The sequence below is a fragment of the Desmodus rotundus genome, chromosome 3 (genome assembly GCF_022682495.2).
Source record: "Desmodus rotundus isolate HL8 chromosome 3, HLdesRot8A.1, whole genome shotgun sequence".
Lineage (NCBI taxonomy): Eukaryota > Metazoa > Chordata > Mammalia > Chiroptera > Phyllostomidae > Desmodus > Desmodus rotundus.
This window is the reverse complement of record NC_071389.1, coordinates 34,498,240-34,519,066: the sequence shown is the minus strand read 5'-3', so window position 1 is coordinate 34,519,066 and position 20,827 is coordinate 34,498,240. Positions and strand designations below refer to the sequence as shown.

Genomic DNA, 20,827 nt, shown 5'->3' with positions numbered 1-20,827 from the left:
AGGGAGGAGGGGATTATATTTATAAACTGTTTCAGGAAGGGTGGGTTTTACGCTTTAATTTTTTTGTATTCAACTATATGCATCCTATTAAGAAAACAGAGATTAAGAGAAGTGACAGGAAGCTATGCAAAATAAAGAGTCTATTGGTTGGTGTCATAAAGAAATAGGTGTGTTAAGTACCCCAGAGAAAAAAAGCTAGAGAACATGGAATGGGTAAAAATGCTCCCAGGTGGTAACCAAAGAAACAATTTACCAGAGACAAAACCAGGACCTTAAAATGGGGATTGAAAAGACTCAAGGGGCCAAAATAACCTAATCCCTTGGAAAAAGGCTACTCCTCTCCCACAAGGATTAGGTAACAGAGAGAAACATTTATTCACCTTCTCGGAGGCTGTCTAGATGAACTCCAACTCTATCCAAATCCCATCAACTTGAATTATCTTAGTTACTCTTCAGTTTCAGATTGAGTAGGGATTTTCTTCCCCATTGTCAGATAAAGAAAGTGCCTCCAGTGAGCACAGTGACTACACAAGGTCACACAAAGTTCATGGCAGAACCGCACCCACTGGCATGGTCCCTATTCACTTACTCCAGGACAGAAAATACAGACACACCTCGGTGGGGAAGCGTGTGTGGGAGCAGCTCACTCTGGTCAACCTAATTTTGTGGTCAACCGAGTTAACCTTTGAATTTATGATGTATCAAATATTTTCTGAGTCACAACAAAATATGAAAATATGTGCTAGATACAGCTCTTGAATATGTAACAATACTCCCTGTCCCTCAAAATGCACTTATATGCCAGTGGAGGAGGTAAAACCTGCAAAGAGGTGACTATATTACATGGCAAAAAGGAATCTCTACATGAATGATCTTCGAAAGCATGCTAAGTGAAAGAAGCTAGTCACATGGCAGTGCATGTATGATTCCATTTACATGAAATATCCAGAACAGGCAAATTCATAGCAACCAAGAGTAGATTAGTGGTTGCCTAGTGCTGGGGGGATGAGAAAAGTTACGGTAAATTGGGAAGTGACAGCTAATGGGTATGGGCTTCTTTCCAGGGTGATGGAAAACATTCTAATATCTATTGTGGTATAGGTTAGATAACTCTGTGACTACACTAAAAACATTGATTGTATACTTTAAATGGGTCAGTTGTATGGTATATGAATTATATCTGAACAAAGCTGTTACAATTCACCCCAATCTAGGTCACTCAACATAAGCTCACTAGCTATCTAGTCAACTCAAGCAGAAACCTGTAGGTTCTATATTTGTTCTCCCTCATTCCAGTACCACAAATTATGCTCACCCCACCTCTGAGCTATAATCTCAGATTCACCAACTCTTCTCCAGACCATGAACTGCCATTGCCCTAATTCAGGCTCTCATCACTTCTGGCTTGATAAGGCAATGTCTGCCTTCAGTCTGGCCACATTGTAGCCCACAGCCTGGCTATTGCCAGAGTAATATTCCTAAAGCACAGACCGTTATAGGAGATCCAGAGGTTTAAAACCTTCCTTGACTCTCCATGATCTATTAAATAAAGACAACATTTCTTCATAATGCCACTTAGACTGTTCAAGGTTGGCCCAACTAAACTTGGTGCTGTCATACCGCGCCCGAAGCTTCCCGCTTCGTCACAGAGACCCCGTGTGTACTCAGCCTCAACATTTCCTCTGCATGCTAAAAAACAAACAAACAAAACAACCCACCAAGCAGTTTCATTTTTGTACGTCTTTCCTTAGCTCAATTCCCCACCACTTGCTAAACAAAAGCACAACCCTGAGCTACCACTTAATTTCTCACTGTTTTTCCAGAGGAGCTTTCAGAAAAGTGACCACGCCTTAACCTTGCATCCACTACTGCAATCCATTTCCTTCCCACTCGTGAACAAGCTGCCCTCGCGGGTCTCCAATGACCACTTGACTGCTCTAGCTTTGTCACACGGCACGGCCCTGAAGAGTGACTGCTGCTGCTAAACACTTCTTTCTTAAAACTCTTCTTCCATGGCTCTTAATACCTAAGCTGTGCTTCAAACATGTCTACTTAAGTACCTTTGACAGCCTATTTGGGAGAAAGCATCTTTTCTGGCCCATTGTGCTTTTCCCTTCCTATATCCAAATGCTTCTTTGAAGACGTTGGAACTGAGTTAACAATCCCGCACTCCAGTCAGGTCTTGCCATTACCCTGAGCTGTCTTCAATGTACAGATGCACAATTCATCCTACATTCTGGCCTCTCTACTTCTTGATTTGTTCAACTCAAATGAATTTCACTGTCATTCTCCTTCAGTCACCGATCCCTCACATCGCTTCCTAGACCTATAACAGCCATTAGTCACATGTGGGTATTTAAATTTTCATAATAATTTATTAAAATTAGTAAAATTTTAATAAGTTCCTCAGTCCTACTAGTCATACTTCAAATGCTCAATAGCCTGTGGCTATGGGACCAGACAGGGCAGATATAGAACATTTTGATAACTGCAGAAAGTTGTACTAAACAGCACTGCCCTGACCTTGTTGTCATCAGAGAGAACTAAATTCCAGTTAAGAGTTAATACTGCCGGTTACCAAACATTTTCAATGAACAGGCACCACCATATAGGGAACCTATCTGTGTGGCATGGCAAATGCAGCCCAGCCCCTGACTCGGAAAACCAGTGAGGAGCAAGTCAGCACACAGGACCTAAGCCCACAGATCGGTTTTCCCGTGGGGAATCAGGCTTGCATTGTACCTAGGCGGCTTTGAGGCTTGCTTTTTGCTAAAACTCCCTCACCCTGAATTGAGGCAGCAAATGTTTACTGCGTATCTTTAAAGTAACTTCCTAAAATCTGTGCTAAACCTCCCAAGTATGGAGTATAACCAGTTCAACCACCTTTACCCTTGCATTTGCAAATATCCTTTTTCTTTTAAGTAATTAGCAACATTCTTTCCTTTGTTATCTATAAAAGGTAACCACCTAAAGCAAAACTATGCATAGTAAATGAGGACCATCCTTGATGTAATATACCCAGAAAAGCAATAAAAGCCTGTTCAGGAGGGGTCAGGGCACTCTCTTACTTAGAGAGCGGCCAAGCTCTCTTTTTTCTCCATAGGACTTCTGTAGTCCTTGTGAGTTTGTTCGTCACAGCCACAACACACGGACCCCACTGGCCGGAGTCTGCATCACTACGATAAGCATCACTGCCAGTTACCAAAGATTTTCAATGAACAGGCACTAGAATAAGCATCTTATACACTATATCATTAGAAAACAACAACTTTATATTAAAAAGTATCATATACAAAAATCGTAACTGTACAAGCTCAATGAAGAGAAGCTACCCTAGTAACCTTTCCTAATCATTAGGCCTACCCTCCATCCCAAAGACAAATACTGTCCTTACTTCAACCATTACAAATTAGTTTTATCTGCCTTTGAACTTTATACAAATGGACTCATACTATGTATTTTCTTTTGTGCCTGGCTTCTTTCACTCAATATGATGTTTGTAAAATTAATCGAGGTGTTGCAAATAGCAGTAGTTTGTTCACTTTGTTGTTACAAATAGTATTCCTTTGTATGGACATTTGCAATTTATTTATCATCTCCATTGTAGATGGACATGTATGTTGTCTCTAGTTCTAAGTTATCAGAATCACACTGCTCTGACATTCTCCTCATATATTTTGTTACACATATGCTTGTATATCTATATATAAATCCAAGAGTGAATCTGGTAGGTCATAGGGTATTCACACGCCAATTTTATTAGATACTGTCAAACAGTTCTCAAAAGTGGTTGTGTCAATTATACTCCAACCAGTGGTGTACAAAAGCTTCAACTCCCTCACATCTTCGCTAACACTTACTTTTTTTAATATTTTATTTATTTATTTTTAGAGAGAGGGGAAGGGAAGGAGAAAGAGAGGGAGAGAAACATCGATGTGTGGTTGCCTCTCACACACCCCCTACTGCAGACCTGGCCCACAACCTAGGCAAGTGCCCTGACTGGGATTCAAACTGGCAACCCTTTGGTTCACAGGACAGCGCTCAATCCACCGAGCTACACCAGCCAGGTCTTCACTAACACTTTTTTACTTTAGTCATTCTAACAACTGAGTAGTGGTATCAAAATGGTTTTAATTTACATTTCCCTGATAACTAATGAGCTTAAGTGTCTTTAGTGTTTTTGGCCATTTGAAAAGCCTCTTGTGAAATAGTTGAAGTTTCTTTTTTAGTGATAAGACTGGACTATCATTTTCTAATTATTTGTAGTAGCTTTTTCTATATCCTGAATATGAGTCCTTCACTGGTTATGAATTGGGCAACTATCTTCTCCCACCTTGTTGCCAGCCTTTGTACTCTCGCAATGGTGTCTTTTCACGGAGAGTTCTTTAACACTGTACAGTGTATTGATTTTTGTACTTTATGGTTGTGCTTTCTGTGTCTTCTTTAAGAAGTCTTCCTAATTCTAAGACCATAAAAATATTTCCCCATGTTATCTTTTGGAAGTCTTTACATTTGGATATCAGGTACAGTAAGTCCTCCAACTCTTTCTTCTTGGCCTTTATAAATTACACATCAATATCACCAACATAGTCATCACTAGTTCTCCCTAGAACAGCGGGTGAAACTACGTCACCACTTCCACTGGGGTCAGTTGACTGAGAATGCAGAAATCGGAAGTGCGTATTCATGGTTCTTTATAAATGTTAGTCAGCTGAAAAGTTACACTCACACACACACACTATAATACTAACTGGGAACAAACTGGGATTACCACTTATTTAGGTAATTTTTCATTTTAATATTGTTTATAGTTTACTGAGTAGAGGTCTTGCTCACCTTTTGTTAATACTTATTCCTCAGTAATTAATGTTTGGGTGCTATGGTAAATGTACTCTATTTTTAAAAATTCATTTTCTAATTGCTAGCTGCTGGTATATGGAAATACAATTTATTTTTGTATATTGACCTTGTTTGTATTCAGTAATCTTGCTAAATTCACTTATCAATTCTAATAGTATATCTGTAGATTTTTTGGATTTTCTATATGCTCAATTATGATGCTGTGAATAATAATAGTTTTATTTCTTCTACTCCAATCCTTATAGCTTATATTTCTTTTTCTTGCTTTATTCACTGGCTGGGACTGCCTGGTTTAAAACTGCCACTAGAGTGGCAGACAACGTTGAATGTAAGTGGCGATAGGGGGCATCGTTGCCCTGTTGTTGGTCTCTCTCCCGTTGTCCACTGTAGCTATTTAAAAGCTTCTCTACTTTCCTTGGACCCCCGAGAGTCACCTGGTAAGAATCTAAACTTGCTATGCCCTCCCACCTAAAGACTCATCTGCATCTAGACCCATTCTTGCTTCCTTTCCATCTGTCATAATGGGAAAAGGCTCCACTTCCTATCACCTTTCCTCAGGTCTCTTACTTTAGCAATTTTCAACTTTCCTGTCTCTCCACTGCATTTACACAGGCTCGAGTTTTTATCCTCTTTCCAACAACAACCACTGTCACACCACCACCATGATGATCCTTTTCAATTACATATCTTCACCTAGCAACTGCCCCACCTCTCATTCCTTTCCAGTCAAGATTATTCAGACTTGTCCAAGCCTCCTACCTAAAATGTATTTTTACTTCCCATTCCTCACAGGGGTGTCCAACCTTTTGGCATCTCTGAGCCACACTGGAAGAAGAGTTGTCTTGGGTCACACATTAAATACATTGTGACATGTAATCACAAAAAAAATCTCATAATGTTTTAAGTAAATTTATGATTTTGTGTTGGTCTGCACTCATAGCCATCCTGGGCTGCATGCGGCCCATGGGCTGCAGGTTGGACACCCCTGGATATGTAACCAAATCAATGGCTCTTGTTCACCTTCAAATAAGGTGATCATATAACCTGGTTTGCCTGGGACAGTGCCAGACTATGCCTGTTGTCCTGCCATAATAATGAATAGAACCCCATTCTTGTCTAAAGAATGTTCTGGTTTAGGGGACATGGTCACTCCATTGCCTAACTTACAAAAGGCCCTCAGGATTTGCTCCATTCCTACCTCTCACCTCTAGAGCCCCAAGCCATCTTCCAAGCCCTCTTCCCCAAACAGCCTTCCTCTCCTTTTATGAGTTTATACTACTTATTTTCCACATCTGGAAAGCAAAACTCCCTTTGCTAATCCATATATGGAATAGTATTCAATTGTTAAACGAAGTTGTTTGTATGGTAACCCATCAAAATATCAAAGTTTTTATCTCAGCCCTGCTTTTATGATCCAGCGTGCTAACATACACTCTCTAGGCCCCAGACAGAAAGTAAGGCGCGGCAGCCTGGTGCAACCAGATCAGTGTCCTGACTCTCCCTCTTCTCCTCTCTAGTGTACCACAAACACACTACAGACCTGAAGCATGGTTCTGGTGCCAAATTCAGAAAAACCTTTGCCCTCATGAGTTGGGGAAGGGGGTGGTGAACAGAGAAGTCTGGTTTTTTCTTCTTGCAGGGCTCATCTCCTTCTGCAAGAAAAGTGGACTGCCAACCTAGCTCCAAAAATGATTTAAAAGGAATGATGATTCCTCTGGACGTAAGACTGCTGACTCAGCCCCGAATAGGAACAGTCAGAGGATATGAGGAGGAAGCTATGTCTCTGTCCTGGAAAAGCACAGAGTCTAGAGAGAAGGGATAGGAGTCCACAATACAGAAGGAAGCAGGAAAGCTCAAGGTCCAGCCTGCTCACCGAAGATGCTGCTGCGTGGAAGGCCTGCTTAAGAGTCAATCATTGATTCAACAAGTATTTACTGAATTATCTAGGCCAGCAATTTTCAATCTTTTTCATCTCGTGGCACACATAAAGTAATTACTAAAATTCTGCGGCACACCAAAATACATGTATTTTTTTGCCAATCTAACAAAAAAAGTAGGTATATTTTTGGTTCGTTCACACCACAGTACATCAGTTGACAATCACTGGTCTAGGCATTGTTTTAGGTGATATTAAGAGGGTGGTGAACAATCTGCTTTGTTTTGCTGATTTGCATGCAGTCACTTAGGTTTTCTTTTTATTTTTCAATTTATTTGTAGTTTTTATATATTCTGGATGTTAATCCTTTGTCAATTGTATGCATTGTAAATATTTTATCTCCTGGCCAAGGGTTGTCTTTCTCTTTGATTGTGGTACTTTTTTGTTGTTGTTCAAAGGATTTAAAATTTGAGTGTTGTCAAATCTATGAATCTTTTCTTTTTTTTTAAGATTTTATTTATTTTTAGAGAGAGGGGAAAGGAAGGAGAGCAACATCAATGTGTGGTTGCCTCTTGCTCACCCTGCACCCCAGGCATGTGCCCTGACTGGGAACCTAACTGGTGACCCGCTGGTTGGCAGGCCAGCACTCAATCCCCTGAGCCACACCAGCCAGGGCCAACCTTTTCTATCATGGTTTGTTCTTTAAGATATCCTTCTCTGTCCTGATATTATAAAGATATTCTCCTATATGTTCTTATAGGTGTAAATTTTCATTTTATTCCTTTAATACTTCTGGAAACTTTTTTATAGCTCGTTGAAGCAGTTGTTTTTGTTTTTTTTTTAAGGATTTTATTTATTTACTTTTTTAGAGTAAAGGGAAGGGAGGGAGAGAAACATTGATCAGTTGTCTCTCATGTACACCCCCAACTGGGGACCTGGCCCACAACCCAGGCACGTGCCTTGACTGGGAATCGAACCTACAACCTCTCGGTTTGCAGGCAGGTGCTCAATCCACTGAGCCACACCCACCAGGGCTGGAATTTATTTTTGTGTACACCATGAAATAAGGAATAATTTTATTTTTTCCATATGGGCAGCCAATTGATTCAGCTCCATTTACTGAGTGATACCCTCTTCCCTCTTTCTTTCTTCCTTTCCCTTCCTTTCCTTTTCCTTCCTTCCCCCATCTTTCAATGATGTTTTACAGTTTTCTCCACCAAAGGAATATATTTATCTTATAAAATATATTCCTAAGTAATTTAGAGATCCTGTTACTATTATAAATAGAATTCCTTTTTAAAATAGTTGTTTATTCTAATTGTTTGTGGGTCACATACAGGAGCACATATTGAGTTCATACCCAAAAATATTTTTCTGTAGACTCTTGTGGATTGTGGGTTGTTTTATGTAGACAATCATATCTGCAAATATCAACAATGCTTCTTCTTCCCTTCCAATCCTTTCTCTTTGAATTCTTTTGTTTCTAATTGTGATACATGTTTACCAGGACCTTTAGCACAGTCACAGAAACATCATCTGCAAATACTAATTTTGTTCTTCCTTCTAGTCCTTATATATTTTGTATCTTTTCTTGCCTTAATAGCATTCACTAGTACCTCTATGAGCACAATATTTAAAGAAGCAGCAAAAGCAGGCACCCCTGTCTTGCTGCTGATTTTAAAGAGAATACTTCTAGGATTTCACTCTTAAGCACATTATAGCATTTTAGTAAATATCCCTTATCAGGTTAAGAATATTCTCTTCTATTCCTAGTCTGCTTAATCTTGAATGCATGTTTCATTTTACTCACTGCTTCTTATGTATTTATTCAGATGATCATGTAGTTTTCCTCTTTTAATGTTAATATAGTAAATTAGTTAATTTAAAAGTTAGTATCCTAGTATTCACAAAACAAATTCTATTTGGTCCTAATACTTTTTACTTATACAGTACCGGGTATGGATCACTGTATTTTGTTCAGGGTTTTGATATCTACATTAATGAGTGACCCTGTCCTAAAATTTTCCTTTGTTATTTTCTTTGTACTTCATCAATACTTTTTTTTCCTAATTTTTTTGAATGAATTTTCATCTCTATTTTATAATACATTCACTCAAGATTACAAATCACAGACTGCTTTAGATGCAGTTTTAATATGTGGTCCCTTCATTATCATTCAAGTTTGAATATTTCATAATTTCCATTATGATTTCTATTTTCACCTATGAATTATTCAGAAGTATTCATGTGAAGCAGTGAGTGGGTACTGTTTTATGAAGGGATTTCTAATTTATTCCACTGTTGTTGAAGAATGTTATCTATGTAATACTAGGGTTTTGGTATTCTCTTTTTCCATAACAATTTTAATTTTTTTCCTTAAACTCCATTGTGTCTGATAGTAATACTGTTTCTTAGCTTTCATTTGGTTAACATTTTCATGAAATCTTTTATTTAACCTTTAATTTGTAATTATGAAATATTATAAACATTCAGAAAATGTAACCCTAATGACATCTCTGCACCAATCATAGGGACTGAACACATGATTACATCTTACCCAAGAGAGGACATTTTTAGTGTCAAATTGATATGGAAGAGATGACACTTGCATAAAAACTACTGAATTAACAAAAAGGGCAGAAATCAATAGAGTGATTTTTCATAATGAAATGAGAAGACAATTGGCAAAAGCAAATCTAAGGGGATGTGGAGGAAGGACAGTCTTAAGGCCATACATTAACCTAAAATAATACTTTGTTGCATCCATTCTAAGAAATAAATGATTGTAAGATACGTCCCAAAGCCAGAGATGGTAACATATGAAAACATGGAGAAGAACCAATGAAATAAAGCACCAGCATTAGAAGTCAGTACTAAAACCATTAATAACCCATCATGGTACACTGCTAGCTTCTCTTGTGATGAACTAAACGAAAAGAGAACAGATGACACATCCCTCATGCAATCAGTCAACTCTGATGATCAACACAGCTGGAAAATGGAGTACTCAGTTTCACAGGACCCGGTCAAAAAGTATTACTTTAGGTCACATATGGGTTAATAGTTTTTGAAAACTCACAATACATTTAGCATTAAAACTATGTTGAGTATAATTCACCTCGTTTGGGTGATTCCTAAGGCCCTGCAGAGTTCTTCAGAATCTGAGATTCATCTTATCAACAGTAATTATTAATTATAACAGTAACTCCCATAAATTAAGAACCAAGTCTCAGGCATTCTATTTGGATACTGTTTAATATATCAATTAATTTGCTATTCACAATTCCATGAGTGAATGACATGCTGCCTGTTCCAGAGAGAAGAAAACACAGAGCTGAACAGATGAGTTGCCTGAAGTCACAGAGCTAATAGTGGCAAAATCCAGATTGGAATTCCCTCTCATCTATGGCCCATTCTTGCCTCTACCCCACACTACTTCTTCAATGGTACTACATCTCATTTCTCAAATTGTATCTGGAAATGTGAATATTTTGCTTTTAGCTAGTATGCTGGGGAGGAGGAAAAATCAGACAGCAGAACTTAACCAACATTTTACTTTTCCAACAAGGGCAAGGACACCATCTAGTGGCACACACTTTGCCACCAATACAGTCAAAGAAAGTAGGTGGGAAGGAAACGGTTTTTCACTCTTCTGCTTTCCTCCACTGGTTTTACACTCCCCTGCAACCAGCTGGGTGTCTCTACATTAACTCTTCTAGCCAAGTGGTAACATTAAGGACTGAACAGGGTTTTGAATGAAACAGATCCAAGTACAATCCCAGATTCACCATTTCTTAACTGTGTAACTTTGGAAAGTTCCTAAAAGTAGCTTCAGTCTCAGCCTCCTCACATGTAAAATAAAGTAACACCATTTATGTGACAGGACTATCATGGGAATACATGTGAAAATCATCCAGCACAATGCCTAATCATAAGACCTTCCTCAATAACTATTGGTTCCTTTTTCTACCATCTTTTTATTTTTATGTAGCCTAAAACCACATGGGTGTTTGGCTTTTTTTTTTTTTTAGAAAACATATCATACAACTAGCTGATGTTGTGTTGAAGATAATTTTCATAGTTCCTTTGTATGTAAACTACAGTAAAGGCCAATTCTCCAACATTTATTCATTATTTTATAAATACGTAACATCAACAATAAGCTTATTTTTAAGTAACTACTTATTATATACTAGGCACTTGTGACGGTGGAAGGGAACTCACTAACAAGTAGGGAAACCAGACAAGTTCAAATGTAACAAGTATTTTCAAGGCTGTAAGTGCCAAAGGCTGTGATAAGGCAGAAGAGGGGGATGTGGGTCAGGAATGCGCCACAGAAGAAGCAAACTCGGAAAAGTCCCTTAGAAGATGAGCTCACCAGATGAGGGCACAGAAAATTCTTGACAGAGAAAAAAATGTCAACTAGAAATATGGACTGGAACACTATGTATGTGATTGTCTAACCATTATTCTGTACACCTGAAACTAATACAAATATTAAATGTGAACTGTGATTAAAAAATAAAAACATCTCAAGAGCAATGAGGAATGATGAAACACAATAAAGGAGCATGGAGGAGTTGGAATATAGGATGGGATGGATGGAGAGGCAGGAAGAGATCTGTGGTGGGGGGTCAATGACAGCTCTTTGGACTCTAGATGACAGATGCTTATCAATCACCACCCCTGTGATCATCACCACCCATGGCAGTCCTAGATTAGTTGTGTACTATGCACTAAACCCTATGCATACATAACTGCTAAGCCTTACAAAACCCTGTGCGGAGAACAGACTATTCCTGACGTGGACTCTCAAGTTAGATGCAGCTAGATCCCGGCCAGGAGAGATTGCTTCCCATAAATATCCCTGGAGACTGTCTGAGCAGCTCCTCCCCTATATTGCGTGGCATGCTAGCTCATGCTGGTTCCTGGAACAGGCCACTGCATCTAAGCATGTCCGCCTACCTGGGTGGATCACACCCCAGTACCTATATCCGTTTGCCCTATTCTATACAATTCTTTAGCACCTGCCATACAGAATGGAGGGTATCCATGCTGTCTTGTGGGGGGCCCAAGACACGCCTCCTATCTAAGTTCCTTTAATAAAATTTTGATGTAATGCTGGAGTTGTAAGCCTCTTTCTTTGGTCTCTCAGGAAATTTTTGCCAACACACTGCAAGTTATATAATGTTATCTTCATAAGGGTTAAGAAATTTGCCCATAGGCACAGAGTCAGCAATGGGTAGAGCTGAACGAGATTGAGCCCCAGGTCTTTTCTACCTGATGTGTTGGTCAAAACATTTCTTTAGTTTATTCCCTACAATGGCTCTAGTAGTGCTTAGCTGTCTTTACTTCAAAACAATTTTGTTAGATTGTATGGTGACAGCTGTCATATCAGTGTGTATTTTTAAAAAAAAATAAAAATTGGTGAATTTTTTCACCAATTTGAAGCCATTAGAATATTGAAGATGGAAGAAAATAACATTTTCAGCACATTATGCTTTATCATTTCAAGAAAGGTAAAAACACAACTGAAAGGCAAAAAAATTGTGCAGTGTATGGAGAAGGTGCTGTGACTGATCAAACGTGTCAAAAGCGGTTTGCAAAGTTTCTTGGTACTACTTACATTTTGACCAAATAATTCTTTGCTGTGGGGCTGTGTTATGCATTGGCAGATGTTTAGCAGCACCCCTGGCCTCTACCCACTAGAAGGCAATAGCAGGAGATAGCCAATATACTCAATATCCAAATCAATAAAGGTATTGGTGAAAATAAAATATGTGTCTTTTATTTTACAGAAAAAACTAAACAGACTTTTTGGCCAACCCCATACTATGCCAGTGGTCCCAAACTTGGCTGCACAATGTGAACTGGACAATCTGTTAAAAATAAAAGTTCCAGACCCTGTTCTAAAACAGTATGTCTAGCGGATGGTATTTGGAAACCTATATTATAAACAAATTCTCCAGATGTTTCTTAAGTAGAAAGCCAAATGGCAGTCCAGCTTTTTTGAAAATACAGTTGACCCTTGAATAACAAGGGTTTGAACTGCAGGGGTCCACTTACACACAAATTTTTTTCAATAAATACTACAAGTGTGTATTTTCTCTTATGATTTTCTCAATAACATTTTCTTTTCTCTAGCTTTCTTTAATATAAGAATGAAGTATATAATACATATGCAAAGTATGTGTTAATGGACTATTTATGTTATGGGTAAGGCTTCTGGTCAACAGTAGCTAAGTTTTGAGGAAGTCAAAAATAATATGCAGATTTTCAACAGCGTAGAATGCAGGGATCGGCACCCCTAACCCCTGCATTATTCCAAGGCCAACTGTACCTCAGAAGCTCTTCACACACACACACACACCCCACACACTACTGATTAATAGCTTCCATCTATGTACCAGGTGTCCAATCCTTAAAAAAAATTCTACGAGGGTATTATACTACTTGCTTTAAAGAAAACTCAAGCTCAGGAAGCGTACAGATTAACTTTCCTCTTCCAGTCAACAAAGCAAAAGCTAAAAATAAGATTCAAACACAAGTATGCCTGTTTCTTCTCTGACATGCTGCGTGGCAGGAAGAACTCTACCCCTTCTCCCATGACCGTTGCCCTGTATAATCTCCTCCCCTTTGTGTGTGGATAGATACTGTGAATGGTAAGATCTCACTGAAGTGATTATGTTACAGGATGAGTTATCAGTGGATTTATTATATGGCAAAAGGGAGATTGCCTGGTGGGTAAAATCTAATCTAATCACATGAGTCCTTTTATTTATTTCCTCTTTTTTTATCATGAATTTAAATTTTATTTTAAATTACAGTTTATATTCAATATTATTTATGTTAGCTTCAGGTATACAGCATAGTAGTTAGACAATCATATACTTTACAAGGTGTTCCTTCCCCTGATATTTCCAGTACCCAACTGGCACCATCCATAGTTATTACAATATTACTAACTATACTCCCTATACTGTACTTTACATCCCTCTATTTTGTAACTACCAATTTGTACTTCTTAATCTTTTCACCTTTTCACCCAGTCCCTCAAATCCCCTCCCCTCTGGCAGCCACCAGTCTGCTCTCTGTGTCTATGAGTCTGTTTCAAGTTAGTCTGTTCATTTATTTTGTTCTTTAGATTCCACATATAAGGGAAGTCATATGGTATTTGTACTTTTCTGACTGTTCATCCATACCATCACAAATGGCCAAGTAATATTCCACTGTATATGTACCACAGCTTTTTTTTATCCACTCGTCTATTAATGGGCACTTGGGCTGCTTCCATATCTTGGCTATTGTACATAATGCTGCAATGAACATAGGGGTGCACATATTCTTTCAAATTAGTGTTTTAGGTTTCTTCGATATATATCCAGAAGTGGAGTTGCTGGGTCATGAGGTAGTTCCATTATAAATTTTTTGAGGAACCTCTATACTGTTTTCCATAGTAGCTATGCCAATCTGCATTTCCACCAACAGTGCACATGGATTCCCTTTTCTCCACATCACATGCGGCCTTTTAAATAAAAGATGTTTTCTGCAGCTGGTAGTAGAATGGGAAGTCAGAGATTCAAAACACTAGAAGGACTCGATGTGGCATGCTGACTTGAAGATAGAGGGGCTGCATGACAAGGAGTATGCGCAGCCTCTAGAAGTGGAGAGCCGATCTCAGCTGACAGCCAGCAAGAAAACAAGGACCTCAGACCTCAACAAGGAACTGAACTGTACCAACAACCTGAACGACCTTGGAAGTGGATTCTCCCTTGGATTCTTCCTCAGAGCCTCCGGATGAGAGCCCAGGCTGGTTGATACTTTGATTTCAGCTTTGTGAGCCCTTAAATAGAAAACCCTTCATAGGTGGCTAATCTATAGAACTGTAAGATAATAAATGAGTGTGGGTTTTTAAATTGTGGTAAAATACACATAACATAAAATTTACTAAATAAATATGTTTAAGTGTTCAGTTTAGTAGCATTACGTACATTCACATTGTGTACGACCACCCTCTCCAGAACTTTTAATCTTCTCCAACTGAACCTCTGTAACCATTAAACAAGAACTCCCCAAATCCCCTGCCCTCAACCACTGGAAACCACCATTATACTTTCTGTCTCCATGATTTGACTACTCTAGGCACGTCATGTAAGTAGAATCATGCAGTATTTGTCTTTTAGTGATGGGCTTATTTTACTCCTATGTCAGCATTCTCTTCCTTTTTAAGAGTAAATAATATTCCATTATATGCATTACATATACTAGATTTTGTTTATCTATTCACCCATCAAATGGACACTAAGCGCTTCCACGTCTAGGCTATTGTGAGTAATGCTTCTATGAATGTGGATGTGCAAATACCTATTTGAGTCTCTACTTTCAATTCTTTTGGATATATACAGAATAGGGCAAAGTAGTTTACAGTTGTTTGTATGGAAAATAATACAATAATTAATAAATAATAACTGCCCTGGCTGGTGTGGCTCAGTGGATTCCCAGTTGGTCGCCAGTTGGATTCCCAGTTAGGGCACATGCCTGGGTTGTGGTCCAGGTACCCAGTAGGGGGTGCACGAGAGGCAACCACATATTGATACCACTCTCCCTCTCTTTCTCCCTCCCTTCCCCTCTGTCTAAAAATAAGTAAAATCTTAAAAATAAAAATAATAATAAACTCTATGTTTTGTGTACTCACATCTGTAAACCTATTTTTGTCCCACCCTGTATATATAAATGAATGTTAAGTCAATTCATTATCTTGAAAGTTGAGTAAATAAAAAGAAATAATCAAGCTTGCATTCTATCTGTCTGAACTATACCACTGGGCAACCAAATAATAGATGAAGTGTCTCCTTATATATTATCTCTGATATAAAATATCATAATTTTGCAACCCCCAAATAAGTTAATCTAGGTGCTGAGCACCAACAGCTGCTAATATCAACAAAGAGCAAAAACCAGACACTGTGTGCCTCCTGATAAAAGAACACACCACCACCTATATAGCCTTGCCAAAAGGATCAAATCTGAGTCAAATCCAGTATCTGGACCCGCTGCCAATTTGCAGAAAAAGCAGAGACAGAGGAACATGATAAATTATAATCAGTAAAATCTAAACTACAAAAAACTCCTACAGGTCAAAGGGCCTGGATTCTTCAATAGATAAATTACAAACAAAAGATAGGAAGTTTTTTTTAATGGGCAAGATAAAAACATAGAATTTAGGAATTCAAATCCAAGGCATCATTACTAGAATAGAAGAGTGGCGACTTTACGGAGGGTGCTATAATTAGAATGGGGCACCTACAGAGGCTTCCAGGGTAGGTGGCAAAACTGTAGTTCTTAACTAGTCACAGGGGTTAGTAATTAATTAAGCTAGATTTAAAGGGAAAAATATTGCATTAAATGTAACAATGAGAGGGTGGCCCAAATCTAGGTTTAAGTCAACTGAAGAACTGTCTCAATACAGCTTTGCCAAAATCTCACTATTGAGCTTACCTCAAGCCAAGAGAGCAGTTAATACCAGACTGAGTGGTGACTGAAGTCAATAGCAAGTGCTTAGAAAAGCAATTAAATCAAGAAACCAAAAGGAACAAAAAGAAAAAAACAGTAAACATTTTTTTTAATCTTTATGCTATCATATATACACCATCATCTGCTCAAAACAAGTCAGTCACTTTCCCACCTGCAACCCCCCAATACTTACTCCTATATCTCAGTGCCAAAATTTGTCTGTTAGAATTTGGTTTCTTTCTGAGTTATTCAGTATTGCTAATAAAGGCAATTATAGTCACATCTTCAAAAGGGTGCAGAGAAAGATGGCAGAAAGAAAGCAACAGGAGCCTAAAGAAGAAGAGGATACAAGAAGCTGATTTACCTAGTTATGACAGAGCTGGCCCTTCTTTAGATACAGTGGAGTACTAGACACTATATTCCCAACCCTGCACTCTTTCTTGCCTTTAGCTATTTGGACAGTGGTGGAAAGTGAACAAAACAATTAAAAGCAGCACTGTCCAATAAGGTAGCCACTAGCTACTAACTAACGCGCAGCTAGTCTGAACTGAGATATGCCATACGTGTAAAGACACACTGGATTTGGAAGACTTAGTATTTAAAAAAGAATGTAAACAGCTCATTAATAATTTTTTTTTCACTGATTACATGTTGAAATAATATTCTGGATATATTGGCTTAAATGAAATATTAAAATTAATTCCACCTATTTCTTTCTACTTTCTAAATGTGGCTACTGTAAAAATTTTTAAGCATTATACTTGGCTCACATTGTATTTCTACTGGACATCACAACTACATCGACCATTATTAAGTAGTGTTGAACAGAAAGAAAAAAGGTAGAACTGGGAATTTTTCAGAGCTTTTTTCCTACTGTTTGCTCTACCACCAACACTTCAACTCACTTTCCAGCCCCTATCTCTCATAAAACAGAGGTTATAAAAAAAAAAAAAAAATCAGTAGTTACGTTAAGTCATGGTACAACATTAAATCACGGGCCAAAAGAACTGAGTTCTAGCCCTGGTTCTGGTACTAACTAGTAGTTACCCTGAAGAAGTAATTATTTTCTCTATGAAAAAAAAGACCTAGTAGGCAGACCTAGTTGTCTGCCTAACAAAAGCTTAACTAAATTCACACTTCCATGATTCTGTCGAAATATTTTTTTCTTTCTGACAAAATTGGTTTTCATAAAAACGAGTAAATACTCACTCTGAGTCTAACACATCCTCGGCGAGAGCCTCTCATCATTTTGTCCTTGGACTAAAAGAAAAACAAAAACATTCAATAAATAAACGATTAACTGTTTTTAGAATCACTTGGGAATTAAGAGACAAAATTTACGCATATAGTAATAACCCTTATTTGTCCCCATCCCCCTTTCCCCTAAATCACTTACAGATAGGAATTAGCAGGTTTAAAATGAAAATGTTTTACAGTCTACACAAATAAACCTAATCATATAATGTTATGTATACCTCTAATGTAGCATATATTACACTGTAATTTTCATTCCTCCATCATGCCCCTTAACTCTAGACCAGTGTTCTCATATTTTAGTACATTTGAGAATCACCTGCAAGACTAAGAATCACCTGGGGGTTTAAGAATCACTGCCAGGTGATTCAGACCCAGGCAGACAGAGGACCACATTTTGAGAACCCTGCGTTAGCTTTACCTCTTTGCAATTCCCCAAATGGGTCACATTTTTTTGCCACTGAAATTTCTCACCCAATATTCCTCAGCTTGCAATACTTTTGACCCTGACTTTCGCCTTGCTGTCACTGATCATATTCGTGCCTTACCTCTGTCTAGTTTGGATTCTCATCCCCGAGCCCCCAGAGTCTTCTGTGGGTTCCCCTGCTGCGGCCTGCCCCACCCTGTGCTATAACGGCTAGTTAACCTGTCTCTCACACCCATTAAGATGGCACATTCCTTAGGGGGTAGAAATTGTATCTGACTTATGCTTCAGAACAGTGTCTGCAACACATTAGGGGCTCAAAAAATATTTACTGATGAAATGTTGCTTACCCTTTATGTCTCTGCTACTAGACAGAGTCAAGTGACAGCTGTGTTCTGCATAATAAGCCCTATGTTAATATTCAGTAAATATTCCTAAAAACAAATTAGTTCTGTGCAATAAAATCAAATGAAACCTTAAATAACCAAAGATTTCAAAATATTTAATACCTAATCAAGTGGTATTTTTCTGTACTCCCCTAGGTGAGAAAGAAGTAAAAGAAGTCAGTATCACGGAGTTATATTTTTGAAAAATTGTCCCATTTTACCATTTTAAACCATAGATGTCCTACGTGCAAAGTACTTAACCACAGGCAAACTTCCAGCTGTGAGATAACTAAGTTCTAGGGATTTAATGCACCGTGGTGACTATAGCTAACAACACTGTATTGTATACTTGGAAAGCTGCTGAGAGAGTAGATCTTAAAAGTTCTTACCACAAAAAAAAGAACTGTGAAGTGATGGATGTGTTAGCTAATATTTGGTAATCATTTCACAATATATGCACATGTACCGTATTTTGCTGTGTATATTGCACACTTTTTTGCCCACATTTTTGAGGGAAAAATAAGGACGTGCATTACACATGGGTATATTGTTTACATACCACGTGTACAGTAATCCTATGTGCAACGCACACAAAGCCGTGGGTGCACACTACACACAGGAGTGCATTATGCACGACAGAATACGGTATATGAAATCATTGTGTTGTATACCTTAAACTTACACAATGTTACATGTCAGTTATATCTCCATAAAGCTGGAAAGAATAAAACAGTATTTCTTGGGGATATTTGCAGGTCTGTACATAAAGTGTACCTGAACATCTGTCTCATCCGTCTTGTTGACTGCAGTACATTCTATGAACGCAGACAAGCGGTTTCATCTGCTGTGCCACAAGAATTTTTAAAACATGCCATACCTGACTATTTCGTCAGAGGCACTGACCTCTTTTCCCTAAAGAGTGTCAAATAAAAAAATGACGACAGCCAACACAACAATAGCCATCCAGTGTGCTAGAATAACTGAATATCCACATGTAAAAGAGTAAAAATAATAAAGAACATAAAATGTAAAAAAATAAATATGACCCTTACCTCACACCATATATCAAAATTAACTCAAAATGGATCAAAGACCTAAATGTAAGAGCTAAAACTATAAAACCCTTACAAGAAAACACAGGTATAAAACTTTGGGACCATAGATTAAGCAATGGTTTACCAGATATGTCACCAATAGCAGAAGCAATAAAGGAAAAAGGTAAATCAGACATAATCTGATTTGAAATTTTTGTGCTTCACGGGACACCATAAGAAAAAGACAACCCACAAAAAAGAGATAAAATATTTGCAAGTCATGTATCTAATAAAGGACTTGTATCTAGAATATATTAAAAAATTCTTCCAACTCAACAATAAAAAAACACAACACAATTTTAAAATGCACAACGGGTCTGAACAGATATTTCTCCAAAGAAGATATGAAAATGGCCAATAAGCACATAAAAATGTGCTTAACATCAACAGCCATGAGGGAAACACAAATCAAAATCAAGTTTTACTATTTCACATCTAGGATGCCTAAATCAAAAGAACAGACAATAGCAAATACCGGCAAGCAGGCAGAGAAATTGGAACCCTTATACCTCTAGTAGGAATGTAAAATAGTGCAGCTGCTTTGGAAAACAGTCTAGCAATTTCTCAAAAGGTTAAAGAGTTACCAAATGACTCAGCAATTCTACTCCTAGACATACATCCAAGAGTAATGAAAACATACGTCCACACCAAAACTTAGGTACATACATGTAAACAGGGGCATCAGTCACAAAAGCCAAAAAGTGGAAACAAGTCAAATGTCTAAGGATTGAATGCTTTTTACTGCTTAACCTAAATCACATGTGCATGTCTAGCTTTGACTGGGAATATGTAACGACTAGAAAATCTAGCCCTGGCTGGGTGTCTCAGTTGGTTAGAGCATACCTCAAGGTTGCAGATTCAACCCCTAGTCAGGGTGCAGATGAGAAACAACAAAGAACACATAAATAAAGTGGAACAACAAATCAGTATTTCTCTCTCCCTTCCTTTCTCTCTCTTTCTAACAAGAAGAAAGAAAATATAACCCTATGACAACTGCTATTTATAGTAGTGGCATATTTAAGAACTCTAGCCCTAGCTGGTGTGGCTCACTGGATTGAGCACCAGCCTGTGAACCAAAGGGTTGCCAGTTCAACTCCTAGTCAGGGCACATGACTGGGTTGCGGGCCAGGTCCCCATTAGGGGGAGCGCAAGAGACAACCACACAATGATGTTTTACTCCCTCTCTTTCTCCCTCCGTTCCCCTCTAAAAATAAATAAATAAAATCTTTGAAAAAAAGAACAACTCTACTTTCTGTCCTTTCACAAATTATTACCATCAACAAAACTGCTAGCAAGAGAAATAAGAACTAACTGCTTAACTGATTAACACACTAAGCAAAAGATTGCACACAAGGGATGTGTTCAACAGGCTCTGGATGATTAAACAAAAGCCACTGTTGCTAATATAAGCTCCAACAAG

At 38.1% G+C, this 20,827-nt stretch overlaps 1 protein-coding gene across 9 annotated transcripts in view; it reads right to left on the bottom strand.

The window, feature by feature from the left end:
• The window catches only part of OSBPL9 (oxysterol binding protein like 9), a 128,417-nt gene that overhangs the window by 100,090 nt on the left and 7,500 nt on the right, over nucleotides 1-20,827 (bottom strand). For all 9 annotated transcript variants that reach the window (XM_053920574.2, XM_053920572.2, XM_053920573.2 and 6 more), the window contains exon 2: nucleotides 17,459-17,509. In XM_053920574.2, coding sequence (XP_053776549.1) covers nucleotides 17,459-17,509 — 51 coding nt within the window. The remainder of the gene's footprint in view (nucleotides 1-17,458; nucleotides 17,510-20,827) is intronic.